The 23,446-nt window shown below is 50.2% G+C and overlaps 1 protein-coding gene across 1 annotated transcript in view; it reads left to right on the forward strand.

Annotated features, from left to right (window-relative positions):
- Nucleotides 1-23,446, forward strand: part of WLS (Wnt ligand secretion mediator) — a 39,686-nt gene that overhangs the window by 2,757 nt on the left and 13,483 nt on the right. Inside the window, exon 2 of the mRNA XM_063343767.1 lies at nucleotides 16,133-16,405. Coding sequence (XP_063199837.1) covers nucleotides 16,133-16,405 — 273 coding nt within the window. The remainder of the gene's footprint in view (nucleotides 1-16,132; nucleotides 16,406-23,446) is intronic.

Genomic DNA, 23,446 nt, shown 5'->3' on the forward strand with positions numbered 1-23,446 from the left:
CCCTTCACTTAGTGGCTGCAGGGCTCCAGCAGCTCCCAGCCACCCCTGCTGGGAGCCCAAGTGTGTACGGTGCCTGTGGAACAGCTGTGAGTTCTTATGTGTGAACTGGCGTGGTCCCCAACATCTGCCGCAGTGACACACGAGCAGGGCATTGCAGCCCAGGGCTCTGCATAAAACTCTTCCCAGGAAGAGTTCCACCTTGGACCATGCCTCGCCGTTGGGGTCCCCGCGCCCCTGGAAATGGGTCGGTGGCCAGCGTTCTTCTGCGGCGTGCCTGGCGACGGCGGGCGGGCAGGCAGCGAAGCCGTGCTACGGGTGCTCAAACTCGCTCTGCAGCGGTGACACGGGGCTGCTGCTCGTCAGCGAGGGGTGACACGAGGTGGGGTGGGAGCGGAGGGGTCACAGAAATAGCGTTCCCGGGCTGGTTTGGTCCAGCGCACCGAACAGACACCGAGAATCTAGTTATTTTAGTTTATTCAGGTCTAGACAAACCAAAATATGTACACAACTGGAACAGGGCTTCAAAGCTAAACCAGCCTTTCCTCTAGCAGTCAGTTAGGTCATGTTTCAAAACAATGACTAAGTGCTCTATTTTAACAGATTACTTGTGCAAGTCCAAAATACGCGAATGCGACGCATTGGTACCTGATACGACAACGGCGACAAAGCTTCATTGTTCTGAAACCGGGGGTTTCTGCCTGTGGTGGGTCCGTAGCTAGTTTTTTGAACAGTAAACTGCGTTAATTTCTGAAGTTTTAATACAGTTTGCAAATTTCCAACAGCTCTTATCAGCTCTCAGGTGGATTTTGTTTAGAACTGTATGGTGGCAAAGCACGAGATGTACACGTATGGGAGGGACTCCCTTCCTGGGGTGAAGCTCCTGTGGTGATCTAAGGGAGCTTTGCAAAGCTAGGGAGTGAGAAAACACCTGAACAGAGAATTTTATTGAGCTGTTCCTTTGGCTCCAGGCAACTGGGGCTGTCGCTGCCTCCAACCGGCCTGTTTTCAAGCCCTGCAGGATTCCTGGTGTCTGCTCTGTTCCCTGCTAAACACTTTGTTTAAAGGTTACGCTTCTGGATTGTGTTATGTGTTCTGTTAGGATGTATCAGGACCCGATAAAACAGGATCGGTATAATTAGTCATAATAAAACCTCCTTTTCACTACCCCGCTATGAGTGATAGCGTACACGTAGTATAGGAGGATGGGATCAAACAGGAATGTTTTCTGTTATCATTCAAGGCAGCATTGACGTTGGTGAGAAATTAGGCTAACGCTGATTTACAGTCCTGCTGGTGTTCCCAGGAGCCCTCGCGTGCTGTGTGTATGTACCCTCTGCCTTTTCCATACACGCCGTGGGTTTGGCCAAATTCCTGGCATCCCAGCTGTCTCCGGGGTGCCACCGGGCTCGGCCAGTTGTGCTGAGCAGCACGTGGAGCCAGGTGACAGCCTCGGGCTTGGCCTGAGGACAAACCTGCCCACAGCTGGACCAGCTGCAGCATCCGTGCTCGTTCCTGGGAGTTTTGACCAGAGCATTCCAACGGAGGTCACGCCACAACTGCTGCTCCAAGGATGAAGGTGGCCTTGTGTCCTCTCCTTCTGACCGCTGGCCAGGTGGTAGCATTTTGGGTGTACGGAAATCTGACTTGACTCTAGTGTGGGCTTAAGGCTTCTTGGTCTTCTTTAAACCAAAGCTTTTGATTACAAATTATCTTCCTTTGTATACCTTGTGGGAAGCTGTTGATGGTGTCCCTCTTTGTAATTTCCCTTGCATCTGGAATTCATTTATATACACAGTGTTTAAGAAAGAAAACAGGACTTTACTGCTCAAACCTGTCTAGAGTTTGTGGAGACAGCAGGAAATTCAGTGTTAATCGAGTCCCAAAGTGTGGGGCACTTCTCATAATGTCCCATAGCTCTGTGGCTCCCGTTGAGTACTTGAGATCACTGAACCTCCTACATGCTGCTGGTGCCCAGGCAGGGGCTTCTGCATCTCGGTGGGCTTTGTGCTGCTGCCTGACCGCCGCAGAAGCTGGGCAGATGTACAAGCTCTGGCGTGCTCTCTAGCTTGTTCTTCACTGAAATGGCTGGTCTGTTCTAAGGACCTGGGGTCAAGGCACTACCCCACCTCCCCTGGGGCTTCCTCTCTCCATCGCTTTGGTCATGCATCGCTGTGCATCTTGCCCCTGGTCTGGCAGGACCGTGGGACGCTGGAGTGAAGAGCAAAGCTGCCGAGATGGAGGGACGGGGGGAAATTGGACAACAGAGCTCCGTGCAGCAATATTTTTGTTCCTTCAGACAAGTTACTGAAAAGACAGCTTTTCACTAACTCTGTGAGTTACTTCGAGGACTGCAAGGACGCCCTGTCCTAAGTCGCAGATTATCTTGGTTTCAAATGCGCTGACTGACTGCAGTGGGAGCTCTCTGGAGTGAAGACAAAGTCCAGGACAGGCATACACACAGTTAAGGACTGAAAGTCCGGTGCCCAACCGTACACTTTACAAATTTAACTGATTGGAAAAGTGGAGGGTTTTATTTAGCACACGAGTCTTCTGGGACGAGGGGGCTGCAGTTCAGAAGGTGCAGGTTCACTGCTCCCCTGCCTCGGCTTAAGGTTGAAAAAACCCAGAATTGTTTTGACTGGAGCGAATAAAACTCTTACTTGTGTGTCTCGCCCAGAGAGATAATGAGTCATGTGTATAAATGGCTGAGCAGCTATCAACAATTCCAGTTCATTATCTAAATGTCCGATTTGGCTCCTGAGCAGTGAGTTTCCAGGATTTAATTTTCTTTCCTCGGATTTCATTACCTTCTTAGGGCCCAGCTGATCTCTTTGACAAGGAGAGACGCTCTGATTTCTGAGGTAGGGGGACGCAGCCTGCTAGGGAAGGGTGGCTGTGGGCTCCAGGACAAAGACCATTTTTATGTGCCTGACTTTCTTTCATGGCTGGCCTCTCCAGAAGATGGGCGAGCTGTGCCGGGTAGGTCGGTGCGGTGCCGTGGCCGTGAATGCCAATAGACTCCTCTGTATAAGCCACATTCCTGCAGCGCTGCAGCCTTGGCAGAAGCGCTGGGAGCCGATGAAAAAGCAGACATGAAAGGTCATGTCTGTTTAGTTTAGGTCTGCTCAATTCTTCTTTTTAAGAGCTGTAACTGTAGCTGAATGGGCAAATGTGCCAGAAATGGAGAGTTCCCAGGCAGAAAGTCCGTGCCGGGGGCCGGAGGAGTGGGCAGCCGGGCTGTAAATCCTCCCAGGCGTTGGCGTTTTTTTTGCTCTTCTCGCAGTTGCATCACCTCCAAAGCACAGTTAACTCGGGAGAGTTGCATCAGGGAAACTCTGTGCCTCTAGAAACTCAAAGTTTATGTAGAGAGGATGTTCCTCTTACTGTTTCTCTTCTCTCACGTTGCTACGACCCAAACAGGCTGGGTTTTAAACGTGACCCGAACACCTCCCAAGCGGTGCTTCTGCTGCCTCTCGGCGCTTTGCAAGGGATAACCATTGAACAGGAAGTCTTTTTCGTTAGTAAATATCATTTATGGTCTTTGAAGTCGAGTTATAACTCTCCGATAGCCTGGGGAAGCCTTTGAAGGGGGCGAGGTGGCTGCTCCGGCCGGCTGAGCCCTCCTCTTCAAATGCAGATGGAATTCTTTACATATCTGAGCGCTGGTGGTTTCAAGGTATGTTGTTATCTGGGGTGGGCAGGACTGGGAGAGTTTCAGGCTGTCGCTCAGGAGAGAAGCTGCTGGATACGGTCGGGTCACGCTGCTATTTCAGACCTCTCTTTGCAGGGATTTAATATCTTGGCTGGGCGTAGCAGGAAACGCACCTCATCGGAGGCGAGACCGGACAAAGGACGCCTTGGAAGGAGATCAAACTGTCTGTGGCAATTAGTAAATCAGTTCTACCTTCTTTTTGTCTTCTTTTTTCAAAGGAACTGTTTTTGAATATATATTTCTGCCTTTGTGGAACTCGTACTGCTAGTCCTTGCTTCGTTTGCATTTGTTGCTGCTCTTGCATATGAATATTGATTCCGTTCTTTAGCAAATCTACTTATACTCTACTGCCTCAAGGATTTCTTGCTCTCTGACTTGCCTGGGGCTGAGGGAATGATCCCTTATCTGTGAGAGCAGGACTGCTCCCCAGAAGCTCTTTGCTTGGTGCTGGGTGGCAGCAGCCTTGTGGGCGCTTGGACTCGCAGCGGGATCCCGATGGCACCTGCAGGTTTGAAGGTTCTTGGCAGAGCTGCTCCTGTGGCTCTTTGAAAATCGCCTTATTGCAGAAAATTCCCTAAAGAGAAAGAAAATACCTAAAGAGGCAGTGTTCCATGGCCTTTTGGTTCCTCAAAACCCCAGTAAGATGGTTCTGCTGGCCATAGTGCTTGGTTAGGGACCTCCACGTCCTGGCAGCTTGTGTCCCACCCCAGTCTAAGACGGTAGGTTTGAGTTTGGCAGAGGTCTGGGCTGCCATCTGTGCCACCAAATATCATCTTCCATCCAGCCATACACTGAACTGGGTCAGGACTCCTATCGCCCGCCAAAGGTGGTGGGAAAACCAGTGCTGCCCAAGCCAAGGTGGTCACTGGAGGAGATACGTGCCCAACCCTGGCTTGTTCTCCACATCCAAAGCAGGAGACCTGGACACAGAAGATGAGCGTGGGTCAGGAAGCTCCCGAACTGGACTTTGGACAGGTTAATTTTCATGCTCTGAAACCAGAGAGACAGAAAAACCGGTAGGATTGAAAAATCTGTTGGAGACGAGAGAACTACAGGCGTTCAGCTGCAGTGGTGTGTCTGGCAGCACACATGGTGAATAAGGATGGAAATGGCCTCGTGGGGCTTCAAAGGACTATGGGCTTGATAAAGCTTGAAATCAGATGATAAAAAAGAAATAACTTCCCTAAGGGGAGCGGGCTTCTAGTTGGTATTGGGGTTTTCTTGGTTTTTTTTATTTTTTTTGTTTGTTTCTTTTTTAAAAGATGAATTAGATGATTTCAATGTACAGCCATTCTGCATATAAAAGCCGCCGAGGTGTTCCAACAAAGGCTTTCAAGTAGCTTGCGAAATAGTAACTAGTAATAAAAAAAAAATAGTAATTTAAAGGCTGCGTTAGTGGTCACTCTCATTAATGTATTGAACTGGTAGCATCAAGGTCAGGAAAGAGGGAGGTAGGAAAGAAAACTTTCATACTGCAATAAATATATATTTATAAATGGTAAGTATATATGGTGTTATTCGGGTTCTCAGTGTTCCAGTTGGAAAAGCTGGGTCTGTCTGATGATAAATTAGCTTGTTTATTCCTATCCGGCTGTTGGTTAGTGTAATGAAGCAGAAGGCCATTGTGTGTGCTCGTTGGGTAGTGATGGCTCGGCACAGAAGGGGGTAATTGAGTAGAAAAGCAGAATGCTGCTGGTGCCTGGGAGAAGTTAACACCGCATGAGGTCAGTAGGACTCAAGCTTTAATCAATGTAGACACAATGCAATTGAGATTTTCTAAAGGGCTTGTTTATAGTGCAGGAGCAAGGGTCAGTAGTTAATTTGAAATGCTGTAGGTGTTCTAGATGAGAAGGTACAAAATATATACCGTAGAGGTAAGCGTTCGTGTGGGAGCAGCGAGGGGATGGTGTTATTCTCGTAACTGGGCTGAATGCCCTGTTTGCAGGAGTGTGGAGGGAAGAAAGAAGGAATTATTTCAGGGTTTATCCCAGGAGCTCTTTAACAATCTACTTAATTTATTGAAATTAATAAACTGAGTGATGGTGGCTCTTAAGCAAATCTAGGCATATGTAATGTTGTAAAATGAAACTATTGAAAAATTGAGCTCACTTAGAGTTAATTTTAGTTTTCTAAAGTTTGCTCACTTAGAGCAAACCTAAAGATTTAAGTCTAAATACAGAGAAGCAGTGTTTCTTTGTTTCTCTGAGGAATAGTTCCCAAGATGAGTTGCTTTACAGGTGAGATCTTGTTTTCTGCTTTTTTTTTCTCCGAAAAGAAAAGGGCAGATGAATGCTTACACGGTAATAGATTGTTTCAAGGGCGCAGTATAGCTGAAACTAAAGGAAAGCCGCTTATTGCGGTACTACAGAGACGTTAAAGTTCTCAAGCCTTGAACCGGGGCTTTGAGAATTAAAATAATAATTAAAAAGAGTTCTGCAGCTGCTCAGTTCTATTTGCTAACGGCTTTCAGGGCAAGTCCAGCAGGCTCCGAATGGTGACGGAGTTTGTCTAAATGAGTTTCCTCTGTTCCACTTGCCCTCGCCCATCCCTACGTGCCATCACCACCGTGCCTTGCAGGAGAGGCAAGCTCAAGAGATAAGTAGGAACAAGTTTTGCTTGTGGCACAAAGGTGTGAAAGAGTATTTGTTAAAGACTGACAGACATTCAGAAAAAGTAGGCTTTCTTTTCTTCTGTCCTTGAAGACCTAACGGTTTTAACTTTGGCATTTTTTATCTTAGAAATTTGAAGTTGAAATGTCACTTTTCCCACGCTTTAAGCTCATGGCCACCAAAGGACCCCCTTTCTCTACTATTTTTTACTCTCTTTTACATCAACCCAGCTTTGGGCCCCAAGTTTGCTGTAGGGGCAGCCGAGCATCAGCTGGAAATGGGGGAGTCAGCTGGGTGGAGAAGAGCAGGAACGTCAGTGGGGGCGAGGGAAGAGCAAAGACCTGGGACACCACACGCAGGAGAACTGGGAGCTCCGGGGAAAACCAGACTTCTCCGAGTCGAGAAGTGAACTGTGATGCAGACTGCAAATGCCATTGCCGTGTGGCCTGGGGAGGCTTCACCCTTGTGGGCGAGAGCGGGGTCTCCCGCTGCCTCTCCCCGTCCAGGGCGGGATTTCACAGAACGGTCAGACTTTGTCAGTCTGATCTTCCGGCTTGTGGAAACAGCATTAAAAACCATCTTGAGGAATGAAACGTGGCGATTTGTTATAGGGCAAAGATGAAGAGAAGAGAGTGAAGTAAGTGGCGACTATAAATCTGAAGAAATGGAATATGTACTCGTTAGGACTGGTGTGTGCGCATGAGGATCCGGATGGTGGTAAACTCTACAGCGTGTGAACTCAACTTTGACTGCTATATAGTAGCTTAATATTTAGTCTGTATGCGGAGTGACGAAAATGGGGATGAGGGGACAGCAAGAGCAGCACATCAGCATCCCAGGAGCAGTAACCAGCTTCAGGACCTCCTGCTCTGCCCTCCCGGCAGAGGTTGGACGAGAGACCTCCCCAGGTTCCATCCCTGGTTCCTCGGCGTTGAACTGCGCTCTTCCCTTTCAACAGGTTCACTTTCAATATGCCGACCAGGGGAGCGTAATTCTGTAATATGAAGCTCTAGCTTTTGTTTGAAAAATCATGCTAACAAAGTCAAGGTTGGGATGCTGTGATTGATGAATTATGATTGTATTGACTGGGGGAAATGGGTGTTTACTTTTCAAGTAACCAAACTAGGAGGGTTAAATCTCAACTAAAACTTGCCAACTCCCCTGTGCCATAAAATACTCCATTTGTTTCATTTAGTTGGCCGCAGTGTTGTGCTCTTCTTCAACTGAATCAAAACTTTCCCTGCTGAGGATTTCTGGAAGCCAGACCTGGGAGCGTGGTGGTAACCAGGATCTAACCCAGGGGCTCCAGAGAGCACGACAGCGGTGACGGACAGGCTGGATCCCCGTCTCTCTTCAGAGTACCTGCTATTTACCAGTTTGCTGCATATTTGGGGCAGGGTGCTCGGTTTCTGCAGCAAACGCTGTAGGGTTCTACTATGGAGAATGTAGGGGGGCAGGAGCAGCATTGGATGGCTCGGGGTGTCCCACCGTGCGATGGATCGCTTCGGGTGGTTGCCTCCACTTGTACTCTGGTTTAGTCCATGCAAAGGGAAGGAATTTCAATTCCGGCTCAGATGTAGGAGAGAAATTCTCTCTGTCTTGGCAATGGAGATGGTCACCAGTGCTGAGAAACCAACTCATGGCAGCTTTTGCTGAATCGGGTCATAAGATCTTTGATCTCTCTGGCCTGTAGATACCAGGTATGCTGAGATGTCTCCTTCAAAGTCTCTTATTTGGAGTTATTCTATAACACTGTCATCTTCAAGTGAAACGCTGCTGCCAGCTCAACACAAGTCTGAGTAGTCTTGGATCATTCCAAACTGAATGCGATTCAACTTCTGTCCATCCCTCCCACACTAAATGTCTCTCTTGCTTTTAAACGCTGCTGTTTCTTGGGGATGCAGCTTGAGAAAATCCATGTTTGAGGCGAATACGGTGGTATGATGCTTGTGCCGTTGGCTATGTGGTACTTTCAGTATGAACCGGGAGACAAGTCTCATGGGAAATTACATGCAAGAGTTGGCTTCAGCCTGTCAGACAGAGCTGAAATGGCTTTGGAGGCTCCTCGGAAGCCCTCCCTGGGTTGTGGTGACCACGCTGCTGAAGGCAGCAGCCTCTCCGGGGCGCTCGCTGGCTAAAACCATTACAAGGAGCCTTTCTTCCTTGGCAGGGTCTGCTGGGACCCATGTCATCTGGGATAACCTTGGGACTTTTGCAGTGAGCCAGGCACCTCCAAGGCCTCTTCTGGAGGAGATGGAGCGGGTGGCTTCCCCCTTCCCCGGCATATGGGCTGGCAGTGCAAGCCGGTCACCACATACCTTTAAGGCAAATGCATCTATGGCATATGTGCAGCCAACCTTCAAAGAGGCTAAACTGTCTTCAGTCCCCAAACTAGTGTGGAAACCAGTGAACTGCAAAGAGAGGCTGCTCAGACTCTGGTTTTATTTTCATGTCTGCGCTTGCCTGGGTTTTTAAGGAAGATTTAATGAAGGTTTGTCCCAGCAGAGCTGAGGAGGGCTCTGGTGACAGTCACCTCCTTCCCGCTTCCCCCGGGAGATCACGGCTGTCACCCCGAAAGGGTTTGCTGTGAATCATCTTCTCTGGAAACTTGTCTGGGGGGGAAGTTTTCCCTCTTAAGTGGGGAGGGTTAGAAGCATCCATTGATGGTGCCTGCAGCTCTGCCGGCCTCATGCCGATGCCTTTGGGCATCTAGCATGGCAGGGGTCATACCCCTTGGTGGTGGGGGGGCCTCTGCCCGATGCCTGCTCATGGTCCCAGGGCACCTTCCTGGGCATCCCGAGCTGGCTCCTGTGGGATCTGGCTCCCGGAGAGCCATGTTCCCACACAGCTTCTGCAAACCCCTCTGGATACCAGCCCTGCCCTGGGCTGCCCTGCGACCCCCCCAAATGGTACCGCGCTCCTCATCGCAGCGCCCAGGCTGGGCCGGGGGCTGAGGCTCACCCACTGCATGAGGCACAAACGGCGATTTAATTATTTCCAGGCTGACATATATCACTTAATCCATAAAGCTGAACCATCCGCCAGCCCACAGGCAGACGGGCTGAGAGCAGCCTGCTTGGCACCGCGTTTTAGCTGAAATCCCTCGATGCGAGCTTTGTTTTGCATAGCACTTTGTAATGCTGTTAGTTGACTTGGCTGCAGTTTCACAAAGCGTTTTTAGTTGGTTTTTTTCCCCCCCCCGCCCCGCTTGGTTCAACACTCACTTGAATTTAATGGGACGGGAGCCAAGCAAGTAATGCAAGCCAAGTGCCGACGTTTGTTTGGTGTGCAGTTCCCGACAAGGAATATATATAGTAATTGTCTCTTTGCTCCTCAAAGCTGTAACTTTGGCAGAGGGGATACTCGAGTTAGCATGCCAAGTATTTAAAATCATAATCAGTCAGTGATGAAAACATGTATTTATGGCTAGAATGAGTTGCATCAAAGCAAGAAACATTTGTCTTCTCTGTAGAAGTAACAATATCTCCTAATTCAGAAATGCTGGCTTTTAAATCACACAAAGATCTGTCGAAGTTAAAAAGCTCTGAGAGCTTGGCCTGAATGTCTGGCTTATTTCACAGAAATATTCCGAATATTCGCTTACAGCTGCAGTTTTCGCCACGGTTTCTGTGTTCTGCATGGAGGTGTGATAGAAGGATGGCGCACCGATTGCTGCGCTTACGGCAGGTCATTAAAGCACGCTGTAACCCTGGACTTGCGGTTGATTTATTCTTTGGGGGTTTTTTTTAATGCTTGATTTTATTTTATTTTGCAGTTTCTTTCTGGCATTTTTCTGGGGCTTTCTTCTGCCCTTTTCTGGGGCTGCCGTAAGGTGTGAGCTTTCTGTGGTCCCCGAGGACCGCTGGGTGCGGTGGGGGTTTGGGATGCGGCAGCGCTACAGGTCTGTGATGCTCTTGGGCTGTGGATTGCTAGCGAGAGCAGCGCTGGATCTGGAAGAATTCCTGCTCGAGCAAATCCCTTTCCTTGCAGCCCACTGTGGCTCCTCAGCTGGAAAAAAAACTTGCTGCTGTCAAAAAAATTGAGAGGGGAAAAAAAAAAATGCAGTTTATAAACAACTGCTTTTTAATAACTTCCTCCCAACTCGCAGGTTGAGTCATCTCCCCCGGCTGTAGGAAGGATGTCATCTTTCTGCCGAGGTGGCACGGCAGCGAAGATGCTCGGCAGAGTTCCTGGCCTGGGTCCCACGAAGCAACAGAGCTGCTGTTGTCAGGACGCGGCCAAAGGACGCAGCGGCCGCCGGCTCTGAATCACCCGGCTGTGGGGGTGTCAGCCGGCCCCGGCTTTGTGGGTGTTGCTCAGGTTTGGGTTATTTTGTCTCACTGCGATACCTCGAGTGCGTAGGTAGGGTGCTCGTGCGTGCTGCCGGAGGGGTGTTTTGGTGGGCTGTGATCCGGTGGGGAAGTCCTGGGATGGTGACAAGGCGAGGAGCCCACGGGCTGGCCACCTCAGCTCCGATTCTGCATGTCCACCACGACGTTTTTTCTCTGGAGACTTTGACATGGTCATCTGTTATGCCATATGCCTGTGCGGCTGTTAATCTATGGGCTGCTTCTGCTTTAACTCGTAGTGTAGGAATAGTGTAGGGTCCCGTATGCAGGCCGGACCCTTCCCACAGGGGGGTCTGCTGCCTCCCTGGGCCCGTGTTAAGGATAGAGCCAGGAACCTTCCTGGCCTGATACGGCCCTCCGATTATTACCCTCTTTTGGTCGTACAGGCAGACAGTGAGGAGCCGGAGAGCAGAAGTCTGAGGGCAATGAAGAGAGATTTCAGGGCCTTGGGGCGGCTCGTCAAGGCTTCGGGAGCACAAACTGTGTTCTCCTCTGCCCTTCCAGCTCTGGGGACTGACGAATGGGCGAACAAGAAAATCGGACGGATCAACACCTGGCCCCAGAACTGGTGCTACGAGCAGGGCTTTGGGCTCAGTGACCATAGTTTGATCTGCGGGACACCGGGCCTGCTCGCTAAGAATGGGAAAACCCGATCCCGAAAGGGGCAAAGGGTGTTAGGCCAAGAGTTAGCAAGGCTCATGGACGGGGCTTTAAACTAGAACCGAAGGGGGAAGGGGATAAAACCAGGCCCACTAGCAATGAGCCTGGGGATAAAGGGCCAAGGATGGGGGTGAAATCGGTAGCCCAGCTCAAGTGCGTCTAGACAAATGCACGCAGCGTGGGCAACAAAAGGGATGAGCTGGAAGCCATTGTGCAGCAGGACAGCTGTGATGTAGTCGCCATCACGGAAATGTGGTGGGATGACTGTCACGACTGGAATGCTGCGATGAAAGGCTATAAGCTATTAGTGATCATGAAATGGTCAAGTTTTCAATTCGTAGCGATGTAAGGAGGGGGGTTAGCAAAACCTCCACCTTGGACTTCCGGAGGGCGGACTTTGGCTTGTTCAGGACACTGGTTGAGCGTCCCTCGGGAGTCAGTCCTGAAGGGCAAAGGGGTCCAGGAAGGCTGGACGCCCTTCAAGAAGGAAATCTTACAGGCCCAGGAGCAGGTTGTCCCCAAGTGTCACAAGTCTAAAGGGGGGAAAATGGCCAGTCTGGATGAATAAGGAACTTCTGCTGGGACTTAGGAATAAAAGGGGGGTTTACCACCTTTGGAAGAAGGGACAGGCAACTCAGGAGGAGTACAGAGATCTCGGTAGGTTATACAGAGAGAAAACTAGGAAGGCAAAAGCCCAGCTGGAGCTCAGCTTGGCCGCTAACATTAAGGACAACAAAAAAAGCTTTTATAAATACATCAACCAAAAGAAAGCCAGGGAGAATCTCCATTCCTTACTGGATGCTGTGGGGGAAGGTTGCAACCAAGGACGAGGAGAAGGCTGAGATACTGAATGCCGCCTTTGCCTCCGTCTTCAATAGTCAGACCAGCTATCGCCAGGGTGCTCAGCCTCCGGAGCTGGAAGATAAGGATGGAGAGCAGAACGGCCCACCCATAATCCAGGAGGAAGCAGTCAATGATCTGCTTCTGCACCTAAACGCACATAAGTCTATGGGGCCGGATGGGATTCACCCAAGAGTAGTCAGGGAGCTGGCGGGAGAGCTCACCAAGCCCCTCTCCATCATTTGTCAACAGGGCAGGTGCCAGATGACTGGAGGGTGGCAAATGTGACACCCTCCTACAAGAAGGGTGGGAAGGAGGATCCGGGGAACTACAGGCCTGTCAGCCTGACCTCGGTACCAGGAAAGATCATGGAGAGGATCATCTTGAGTGAGCTCTCACGGCAAGTGCAGGGCAGCCAAGGGATCAGGGCCAGCCAGCAGGGGTTTAGGAAGGGGAGGTCCTGCTTAACCAACCTGGTCTCTTTCTATGACCATGTCACCCACCTTCTGGATGCGGGGAAGGCTGTGGACGTCGTCTGTCTGGACTTTGGTAAGGCCTTTGACACCGTCCCCCACAGCATTCTCCTGGAGAACGTGGCGAATCATGGCATAGACAAGTGTACTCTTTGCTGGGTTAAAAACTGGCTGGATGGCCGTGCCCAGGGAGTTGTGATTAACGGGGTGAAATCCTCTTGGCGGCCCGTCACCAGTGGTGTCCCTCAGGGCTCAGTTTTGGGGCCCGTTTTGTTTAATATCTTTATCAATGATCTGGATGAGGGGATTGAGTGCACCCTCAGTAAGTTTGGAGACAACACCAAACCAGGTGGGAGTGTTGATCTGCTTGAGGGTAGGAAGGCTCTACAGAGGGACCTGGACAGGCTGGATCCATGGGCCAAGGCCAACTGTAGGAGGTTCAATAAGACCAAGTGCCGGGTCCTGCATTTCGGTCACAACAACCCCAAGCAACGCTACAGGCTTGGGGCAGAGTGGCTGGAAAGCTGCCCCGCAGAAAAGGACCTGGGGGTGCTGGTGGACGGCCAGCTTAACATGAGCCAGCAGTGTGCCCAGGTGGCCAAGAAGGCCAACAGCATTGTGGCTTGTCTCAGGAACAGCGTGGCCAGCAGGAGCAGGGAAGTGATGGTGCCTCTGTACTGGGCACTGGTGAGGCCTCACCTCGAGCGCTGTGTTCAGTTCTGGGCCCCTCTGTACAAGAGGGACATTGAGGTGCTGGAGCGTGTCCAGAGGAGAGCGACCAGGCTGGTGAGGGGTCTGGAGACCAGGGCATGTGAGGAGAGGCTGAGGGAGCTGGGCATGTTTAGCCTGGAGAAGAGGAGGCTGAGGGGAGACCTCATTGCCCTCTACAACTCCCTGAAAGGAGGGTGGAGAGAGGGGGGTGTTGGCCTCTTCTCCCAGGTGAAGAATGACAGGACCAGAGGAAATGGGCTGAAGCTGCGGCAGGGGAGGTTTAGGTTAGATATTAGGAGGAATGACTTTACTGAAAGAGTGGTCAGGCCCTGGAACAGCCTGCCCAGGGAGGGGGCTGAGTCACCATCCCTAGAGGTGTTTAAGAAACGTCTGGATGTGGCACTTCAGGGCATGCTCTAGTGGCAGAGATTGTAGGTTGTTTGGTTGGACTCGATCTTAAGGGTCCTTTCCAACCATGAAGATTCTGTGATTCTGTAATATTTCAATACTTGTCACTTGCTTTACAGCATTTTTACACTATTAGGTTAATTACATAATTAGGTAAATTTAACCTACTTTATGAGGTTAAATTTGCACTTAAAGTTTTGAATTTCAAGTCTTATTTTTGTTTGAAAAAGGGCTGGATAATTTGGGGTTTTCCCCTAAATGTCACTTCACAAACTTGTATCACATCACTAGAATTTGAAGAATTTAAAGCTAAAACAGAAATAAAGAAAAGTCTTTTTTCTTTTTTTTTTTTTTAACAGCTTAAAAAGAAAGATTTAACCTGTTCTATCTGCTTCTTAAAACCTGTGAAGCTGGAAGAAATTCATTTCAGCCCGTCCAGTGGCACCTTCCTGGTAACGCTTCAGAAAACAGGACGGTTCTGCTTTAATTGCAGTGAAGTCTATTGGACGTTAAAGTGCGTTGAGCTGGTTGATGTGAAAAAAAATACTTCTTTCTCTGACAAAAAGGGGAATGGATCCGTAAGGGACAGGGGAATTACCGACTTTCTGATCGCTTGACTTTCTGACCCATGGAAGCCCCTGGGATCATACTGGGGAGATGAGGAACTGGAGCATCTCCAGCTCTGCTCATCCCCATGGTTTCCCAGTTCTGTGATGCATTAAAATATTTATTTCCCAAATGATATTTGAAACAGGGCAAGAACCACTGTCATAAGAATTCTTTGAGTGGAAGAACTAATTTGGAAATATATTTGAGTTTTAAAAAGCCTTTTCTTTCTCTCAGATTGGGAGGTGGTTCATGGTGGAATTCTGGCCGAAGGTGGAATGCGTTATTTATCTTTTTTCTGCATTCATCCCTATTGGTACTTCAGAGTTTCTGACTGTTTCCTAATCAATGTAAAGCCCAAGCAGTATAAACACCCATAGTTTTAACGATCCCATCTGGGATGTTAGACGTTATGGGTGTCCTGTGCACGTGCACAAAGCCTCGTTGCTTGTTGTGGTGCTGGGGACATTTCAGAGCCAAGTTCTCCGTTCTGCTACTTTTCTCCCAATATCTCAAAAAAACCACCCCTGTGGCTATGGGGAAGAGAGAGGCAGATCTTTGGTTGTCATAGTCATCATGCAGGGATACCTCCCACCAGCCCAGGTTGCTCCAAGCCCCGTCCAACCTGGCCTTGAACCCCTCCAGGGATGGGGCAGCCACAGCTTCTCTGGGCAACCTGGGCCAGGGGCTCACCGCCCTCACAGCCAACAATTTCTGCCTCACGTCTCATCTCAGTCTCCCCTCTTTTCAGTAACTTGCATCCCTTGTTTGATGTCTTATGGAGGTAGGACCATGAGCAGCGTGATTAGAGAAGCAGTAAAAATACTGGTAGTCTTTCAAAACAGCACCGCCGCCTCCAGCAGTGGTGGCAAAAATCCATGAGAATGGTCTATTGGTGATGGTGCCCATGGGTGATAACCTCAAAGGATAGAAACTCGTTTGCATTTAGCTTGGTTTTCCGAAGGTGTTTCGCGTACCTTACTAATGGGAGCTATGTTGGGGATGAGGATGTGCCCCCGCGTATAGCGGGAGCGTGAAGTGGCAGTGGCGCTAGTGCTGCGCTGCCGTGAGGCTCATCATCCCTGTGGATGACGAGATGGTTTACGGCCCAGGGAGGGCTGCACCACCTTCTCCGCTTGGAGTGCTCCAGACCACGTCGCTGGTGGGCCTGAAAGTAAGTCCAGAATTAATGCAGCGAAATCCAGTTTGTCCGTGCTGGGAGCTCTTTTATTTCCCTGATGTTTTTAAAAAATGATTGCGTGATTCGGCGGGGAGAAAAGCCTTCCTCCTGCCCAGGCAAACGCGTGGCTGTGCGCGGGTTCACATCGCCGCGGTAGGTCTTGTCCCCGGCTCTGCGGTACCGCAGGGTCCGGGATTAGTTCATCTGTCTGGGTTTGGGGATACCCACGTGCTTCGCAAGTGGATTTCTTGAGTGAGCAAACTGGAAGAGCGTATGCGCGGAAAACGATGCCAGAACTTTCCGTGTGATTTCGGTGTGACGGGGGTATCTGAGACTGAACCGGCGGATTCCCACTGCTTCAGCTAATCCTAATTCGATCCCACTACAAAGTCAGTAATATGCCTGTAGACGTAATAAACCGAATTGCTTAACTGCAGGATCGAGGAGCTGTGAAAGGGAATCATTCGATGCGTTTGTTTTAAATTACCTTCAGACAGCTGAATGGGGAGCCCCACACTTTGATGGGGAAACCACTGTGTACGATATCTGAAGATGCTAAAAACACGGTTCTCTTCCGTTTGCAGCTCCCAGCCCCACTACAGCTGTCCCTTACATGTCAGTGAAGTGCATTGATGTGAGAAAAAACCACCACAAAACCAAGTGGCTGATGCCCTGGGGACCCAACCACTGCGAGAAGCTCAAAGACTTCGACGAGGCGGTGAGCAGGCAGATCGAAGCCAACGATATCGTGTTTGCCGTGCACATTCCCCTCCCCAGCAAGGAGATGAGCCCCTGGTTCCAGTTCATGCTTTTCATCATGCAGCTGGACATCGCCTTCAAGATGGACAACGACCTAAGTAAGTCACTCGCCATCGTTCGTTAGATGCTGGCTGTGGTCTCACTTCCCAGTGTGTTTCTCTTAAGGTTGCTTTTCTCCCGCGCTGTATGTGAACTGCTACGGTGCCTCCGTAGAGCGAGGTGATACAGGAGCATGTTCTGAAGGTGGGAATGAGACATGCCAATACGTATCTTTGCAGGGAGAGCTGCTCGCGCTGTGCGAGCAAGTAGCTGAGCAGATGATGAGCAGGTTCCCTGTTTTAAAGTATGTAAACCATCAGCAGCTGCACTGGTTTATAATTATAGAATTGTCCATGTTGGAAGGGACCTTTCAGATCATCGAGTCCAACCATCAACTTAACGCTGCCCAGACCCCCACTACCCCGTGTCCCTCAGCACCACGTCTGCCCGGCTTTTCAACCCCTCCAGGGATGGCGACTCCACCACTGCCCTGGGCAGCCTGGGCCAAGGCTTGACAACCCTTTCCATGAAGAAATTTCTCCCAATATCCATCCTAAACCTCCCCTGGCACAACTTGAGGCTGTTTCCTCTTGTCCCATGGCCTGTTCCTTGGGAGAAGAGCCCGACCCCCCCTGGCTGCCCCCTCCTTTCAGGGAGCTGCAGAGAGCGAGCAGGTCTCCCCTCAGCCCCCTTCTCTCTGGTTTGGATGTTTCGGTCTGCGCAGAGTTGGTGAAATGCAGAGTCATGAGATTTTTTCTAATTTTTTTTTTTATTTTTACAAATGTCTGCCCCAAAAATCCTTTCTGCAAAGACTCGAACTACCAGTTTCCCAGTGCTGAAGACTTTAAGCCGTGGTATTTCGCTCCGTGTTTGCCAAATGTTTTTGTGTGATGAGTTTCTAAACGATGAGCTGTCGTGGTTTAACCCCAGCTGGCAACTGGGACCATGCAGCCTTTCGCTCATTTTACCCACCGTAGGGCAGGGAGAAGAGGGAGAAAAAGGAAAAAAAACAAAACCTCATAGGCTGAGATAAAGGCAGTTTAATAGCACAGTAATGGAAGAAAAAAAAATGTTAAAAGAATATACAAAAATAAAGTAATGCCGTTAGTCTCATCACCTGGTGATGGGTGGCCCAGCCTGTGCTGAGCAGTGATTGCGGATTCCTGCCCCCCGCCAGCCCCATGTGTATATATACTGCTGTCTGTGGTGTGGGATATTCCTTGGGCCAGCTTGTCCTGTCTCTGCTCCCTCTCAGCTTCTGTGGGAAGCTGAAAAAAATCCTCGACTTAATAGAAACGTTAATTAACACACACTGTTTTAGTTGTCGCTATCAAATTAGGCTCATACTAAATCCAAAAGACAGCAGCTACTAGGAAGAAAAATTGACTGCGTCCCAGCTGAAAGGAGGACAGGGCCCAAGTACTCAGTAAATGAAATTATTGATCCATACGTGTGCAGGAGGAGCTCGTAGGAAGGAACGCTCATGTCTGAGCGTTTAAACACACGCTCTCCCTCGGGCACCAGCTGCAGAAGAGTTGATGTTTATTTACCAAGCCTTTGTCATGACAACTTTAACTTCTTTAGCATGAGGTTGGTTGTTGGTGAACTGAAATAGTTGCCCTGCCTTCCATCAATCCTTGTGATACGGTTTTTGCTGGGATTTGGTGCGCGCAGACGGAAAGTACCTTCTGTCCTTGAAACTACAGTGGCCCGAAGTAACTGGAAAACTGTATGGGTACAGGAGCTGTGGAGGAAGGTGTCTTCCTGGGGTGCACCCTTAGTTCCTGGAAGAAGATAAAATATGGAGTTGGAAAAACAAAATAAAACCCCCATATAATAAATAACCTGCAAAAAAATCTGCAAAATGGTGTCAGGAGCAGCAGGGGCAAGACCGATCTGCCCCTTGCTGAAAGAAGAGTTGTACCCGTGCCTGTGGTTTAAAGCGTTTGGGGAAAAATCCCTCTCCCTAACAACTCTAACCTAACAACAACTGAACAATTCACTTCTCAAACCGGACTGCTCTGGGGCTTCTGTAGCTCTTTCTCTGGCTGCAGCCTCTCCTTGCTGTGGCTCTGGTGGTCCCGTCACCACATGGTGGATCAGCTCCGGGAGCAAATCTGTCCCAGTAGCCGGGCTGGGGGCAGGGAGCAGCACACGCGGGTGGAAGCTATTTAATGTATCACCATTAAGATAAGTTAAAAATGAGACTGTATAAAGCCTACTGCTGTGTTCTTAACCCTATAATTATCTCTGAAACACAGAGGAGAGTAGCTTTGTAATTTTATTAAGGTCTCAGCTTCTCAGACTTCAATAGATGACTGTGTTTAGAGAAATAACGCTTTGTTCTGAGTCTTTTAGAGTCAAACAGCTGAGCTGGAGTCGGTAACTGGCTGAGCACCTGGGAGCAGGTTGCTAAATGCTAAACAAGCCTTTGATGGCATTTCTGCTGCAAGGGCAGAGCGCCTTGCCTGCAGGGCATTCTTTGTGCTCTTCAGTCACCAGGCCCTTCAAAGGTGGGAGCTTTTTCTGAGATTGAAAAGCAGAAAAGCTTGTCTGGGGCCACCCTCTGGGTAATAAGAGCAAGGCTTGGGGTGAGCCCTGCCACTTCTGCAGCTGGGGAAGGCTCAGTTTCTGGTCGTTGTCAGTTCAGTAGCGGCTGCTGTTCCGTGTTTATAAGAAGCGTTTGGAGATGAGGGACGTGAATCCTTCCTATGGTGGGACCTTATTGGGCACATCCTGAAGCTTTTCTTTCGTTGACTGAAGAAAGTATTTTAAAACGTTCTTTTGCTACGCTTCGTGCCAAGCTGAAGGCAGATGTAAATTAAGTGTAAAATCTAAGTAAGTAGTGAGTAACGTGCTTCTTCCTCACTAGATTGGATCCAAAAAAATACAAATAAATCTTGTCAAGCCAAAATAATTGCATGTGTGTCTCTGTATCTTGCTTCTAACTTTGCATTAGTGTTAAGAGCTTCATTGATCAGGTAATTGGAATTGGCTCCTCAAGAGAGGTAACACTGAAGATGTGAAATAACCTCATTTCCTCTTTTAAATCGACCCTTTGAGTTTCTTCTCTCAAGCTTTAATCCAAGTCCTCAAAGCCAGACCTCAGTGGGCTGGGGTTTTTTCCGGGGGCGCTGGCTGCCGCAGCCCTGTGGGGAGAGGGATGGGGCAGGGATGGACGTCGGGGTGACTCATGGGCTGGATGCTGGCGCTTCCCCTCGCCTCCGGAGATGGAGTCATCCCTCCGTGTCATCCCTCCGTGTCATCCCTCCGTGTCATCCCTCCGTGTCATCCCTCCGTGTCATCCCTCCGTGTCATCCCTCCGTGTCATCCCTCCCTGTCCAGCCGGTGAGGGCTCTCCCAGGGTGCAGGGAAGCGGAGAGCCACCGGCATCCCGAGGGGGGTCTGCGCCCTTCCGAGAAGGAACCAGCCTTAATCGCATTCCCCTTGGGAACTGGGTCTGGACTTCCCTAATGCAGCTGTTTAAATGTTTTTGAAATGCAGATGTTCTCACAAGGCAGATGTTCAGAAGCTGAGCCACTTCTCTTGTGTTTATCCCTCATGGAAAGCTGGGAGAGACTCAGACTTGCTGCTTCTCCAAGGAAAAGGTTATTTCTGTGTCCGAGCTTTATTTGATGCGTTGTGCATTCAATTATTAAAAAAACCCTTCCCCGAGCAGGGAAAGGCGGCAGACAGAAATGTGAGGAAGTTGCGTTAGAACCACCTCTACCTCAATGGCCAAAGCTGCGATGGAAAGCTTCGTGCCGCTGGCAAGGACGGCAGCACCTGCGAGCAGGACCCGCTCCCAGCGGGATGCAGGATGCTCTGCTGCGAGCAGGGCCTGCGGGAAGTGAGCGGTTGGTGTACGCGGACACTGGCTGCTCTCCGGCACTCGCACATCCGCGGGGGAGCGGCCATCCTCTGGTTTCCAGCCCCAAGAAATCTGTGCACAAAAGGCTGCTTTCAAGCCAAAGTGTTACTGCGCAATTGGGTCTGGTTCCCATCGTTGGGTTTGAGGAACACCTTTCAGGGGAGGGATGAAGGCCGTTCAGCTCGTCGAGGAGCGTTCTCCAAAACAGCAGCTGTCCTGGGAAGGATGATCCCTGCTCCCAGAGAGGACGGGGTGAGCCGGCTCTGGGAGCCACCGCTCCTTCCCACCACAGAGCAGCGCCGTGGCCGTCCATGGCCGGGGTCGCTGGTGCCGAGCGCACGCGTCCCGGTCCCGGGCAGGTTGGGCGCTCAGCGCTGCTCCCGTCACATCACTTCAAAAATCCATTCCTGCTTCGCTTCAGTTGTTGCTTGTGGGCACATCTTGCTGCCGGGCGCTCATGGGCAGGGTACCTCGGAGCAGGATGGGAGAGGATGTGCTGCGAGCTCGCAGGGGATTTCTCTGTCTTTCTTTTATTTATTTTTTGGGCTGGTCTGCTGCCATGGGTCCGGGCTGTTTGCGCTTGGCGAGCTGCCCTGTTCTTAACAGGGAACATCAGTCCTTCCCTCTGAGCGGCTTTGCAGCACGGCCGTCTGCGTGCCAAGGAATAATTCACTGGGATCCATCCTTGGCTGGAGCAGGGACCCGGAGGCTGCTCCCTCCCCACAGCCACAGGCTTTGGGAGCCCCCGGAGCCGGGCTCTTCCTGCCTCAGTTACACCTTGGGGAAAAGGAAACCCGGAATGGCTCAATATTGAGTTTCCATCTCGGAATGCAGTGTCCCCGTGGGGTACAGAGCTGTGGCCGCACTGCGCTGGGCGTTGGATAGTGACGCCTCCATCTATCGGGTGGTGTAACAGCGTGGAGGGGCCTTCATGAATCCTCAGTCTGAAAAAAACCCCACTGGTTTTCTTCTCTTTTTACATCTAGTGAACTTCAGAGGTTAGTAAGTGAGAACAACTTCTGGTTTCTTTGCTGTTGGAAAGCAATTGTGTACAGGCGGACGGCTGCAGGCTCCTGTTCCAGCTCATCCAATTTTGGTCTCTTTGGTAGGTTTTGTAATTTCAGAGAGCCGGTGAAGCATGGACGGGTAATGCAAATAACGCCAGCATTTCTTCTGTTTGCTTGCGGCTGCCTCCTTCCAGGCAGCTGTATTAGTATGCAGCTGGCACAGAGCCGTCTTCTGCAACAAATTGGCTATTTTTAGACCATTGTAACGCGAGCGACGATGCCCGCTGCTAATATCGCACTACGAAGGGAATCGTGGAAAAGATCTCGGGCGCTGAACGTCTGGCAGTAACACGCCAAGGTGAAAAAAGCATCTGTTGGTGGTGCTTGGGAGCACGGGAGGTGGCGGGGGGGTCACGGTGCCTCGCAGCCCTGCCGGGGGACAGACCCTGGGAAGCCCTGCAGGAGCGCGGCTTCTCGTCGCGCATCCCTGGAACCCAAAATCGTCTATTCCGGCAGGGTTTTCAATATAATCCTATGATACCGGTGAGGTTGACACTGGGCGCTTGAGCTGCTACCATCAGGAGTGATGTACCGGGCTCCAAATTGTCTACAGATCTGCCATGGCAAGGTGGATCTGGAGGCATGAAGAGGTGCTCTGACACGGTCCTTGTGTGATGAAGTTTCCTGGCACGGGTGATTCCATCTCTCTGAATAAGACAGATTTCGATCTCCCTATTTCTACCTTTTATTGTTGGGAAGTTCCAGAGAATCTCGATTAACATGCGTGGAGGAACTGAACAATTGCTTTCCTCGAACACGTTATCCGGGAGGCTGAACGCAGGTTTGCAGTAGCTTTTTCTCGTCCTTCCTTGGCATGCATTCCTCCTCTTCTGCGGGGGCTCAGCCTTGAATAATTAAATACTTTATTCTCTGTCAGCGCTTCCAGAAGTAAAAACTGCCTTGATGGTCAGCCTCTTGCCTCCTGCTCACTCCTCCCATCTGCTGTTTTGATGGTAAATAACACGGTTTTAAACCACCTCGCTTTTATCTTGGAGCCAAGCGTGGTGGAACAGGAGCTGCTGGTTCTCCCTCTGCCCCGTGCGTGTGTCTGCGGGCACGGGCACGTTCCCGGCCCGGAGCCGTCAGCGGTGTCAGCGCCGGGCACGAAAAGGGCACCCGCCCACCCAAATCGTGTTTGGTATTAATGTGAATAAGTCGTGAATCTTCTTAAAATTCAGTTCTCTGCCGAGGAGGGTGTCACTGGCCTTATTTCTGTCTCTCGGACAATGGGGACTGCTAATGACAGGCTGCGTGGACTGGCGTGGGACTGGCCGTCTATCCGTATATTTGTGTATATATGTATACATATACGCATGTACATATTTTATCTTGAAGAGTCTTTGTACAAAACTCTGTTGTAATGGGAGGCGTTACCCTGGCGCAAGGACTGATGGAAATTCAGAGGGAGATTCTAATCCCTTGGTCTGGAAAGGCGCACACTGCCATTATCTCCTGCCTCCCTGCTCGACGGCAGCAGCGACGTTTGGATTACAAAGATGAAATAATGAAAGCTGGTTTTGTTGGATTTAATCCCAAGCATTCCACTTGGTTTTATGGCTTCTGAGATGGAGTTTGTAGTTCTCTTTAGCCGGGCCAAGTTCAACCTTATGTTCCCATTTATCTGTTTTGCTGGTCTCCTAAATAGCGGATCTGAGATGGCAAATTCATGTTTCATGGAAACCTAACTAAGGGCTGCTGTGGAAGGGAACTTGGTATTGATCCGGACGGAACAGATCACGCGCGCGAAAAAAATGCTCAGAAGAATCTTGCTGCATCCACATCAGATGCAGCAGATCCACATCAACAGAGCCACCTCCAAATACTGCAAACAGCAACTCCAAACCACAGATCCCATCCGTGCCCCTTCCCATCGTTCTGGAGGAGACTGCCACCACATACTCCCAGGAAAAATATAACTGAAAAGGATGATAAATATATGGGACACGCAGCGCTTGAAAGACTCGTGCTTACTCGTAGATATGCAGCAGCCGCCCTCCAGAATTATGAAGACCAGATTTATTCTGGAGCTGAACTTCAAAGCTCCTCAAGAATTGATGTGTCTCTGCAGCCCGTTCCCAGAGCAGGCAAGCCCTGTCGTCGCACAGACTGGTCCCAGTGAAAAGCCATGGGCCTTGACAACGTGTACGGTGCCTTCTGCCTCC

This window comes from Chroicocephalus ridibundus, chromosome 8 (genome assembly GCF_963924245.1).
Source record: "Chroicocephalus ridibundus chromosome 8, bChrRid1.1, whole genome shotgun sequence".
Taxonomy (NCBI): domain Eukaryota; kingdom Metazoa; phylum Chordata; class Aves; order Charadriiformes; family Laridae; genus Chroicocephalus; species Chroicocephalus ridibundus.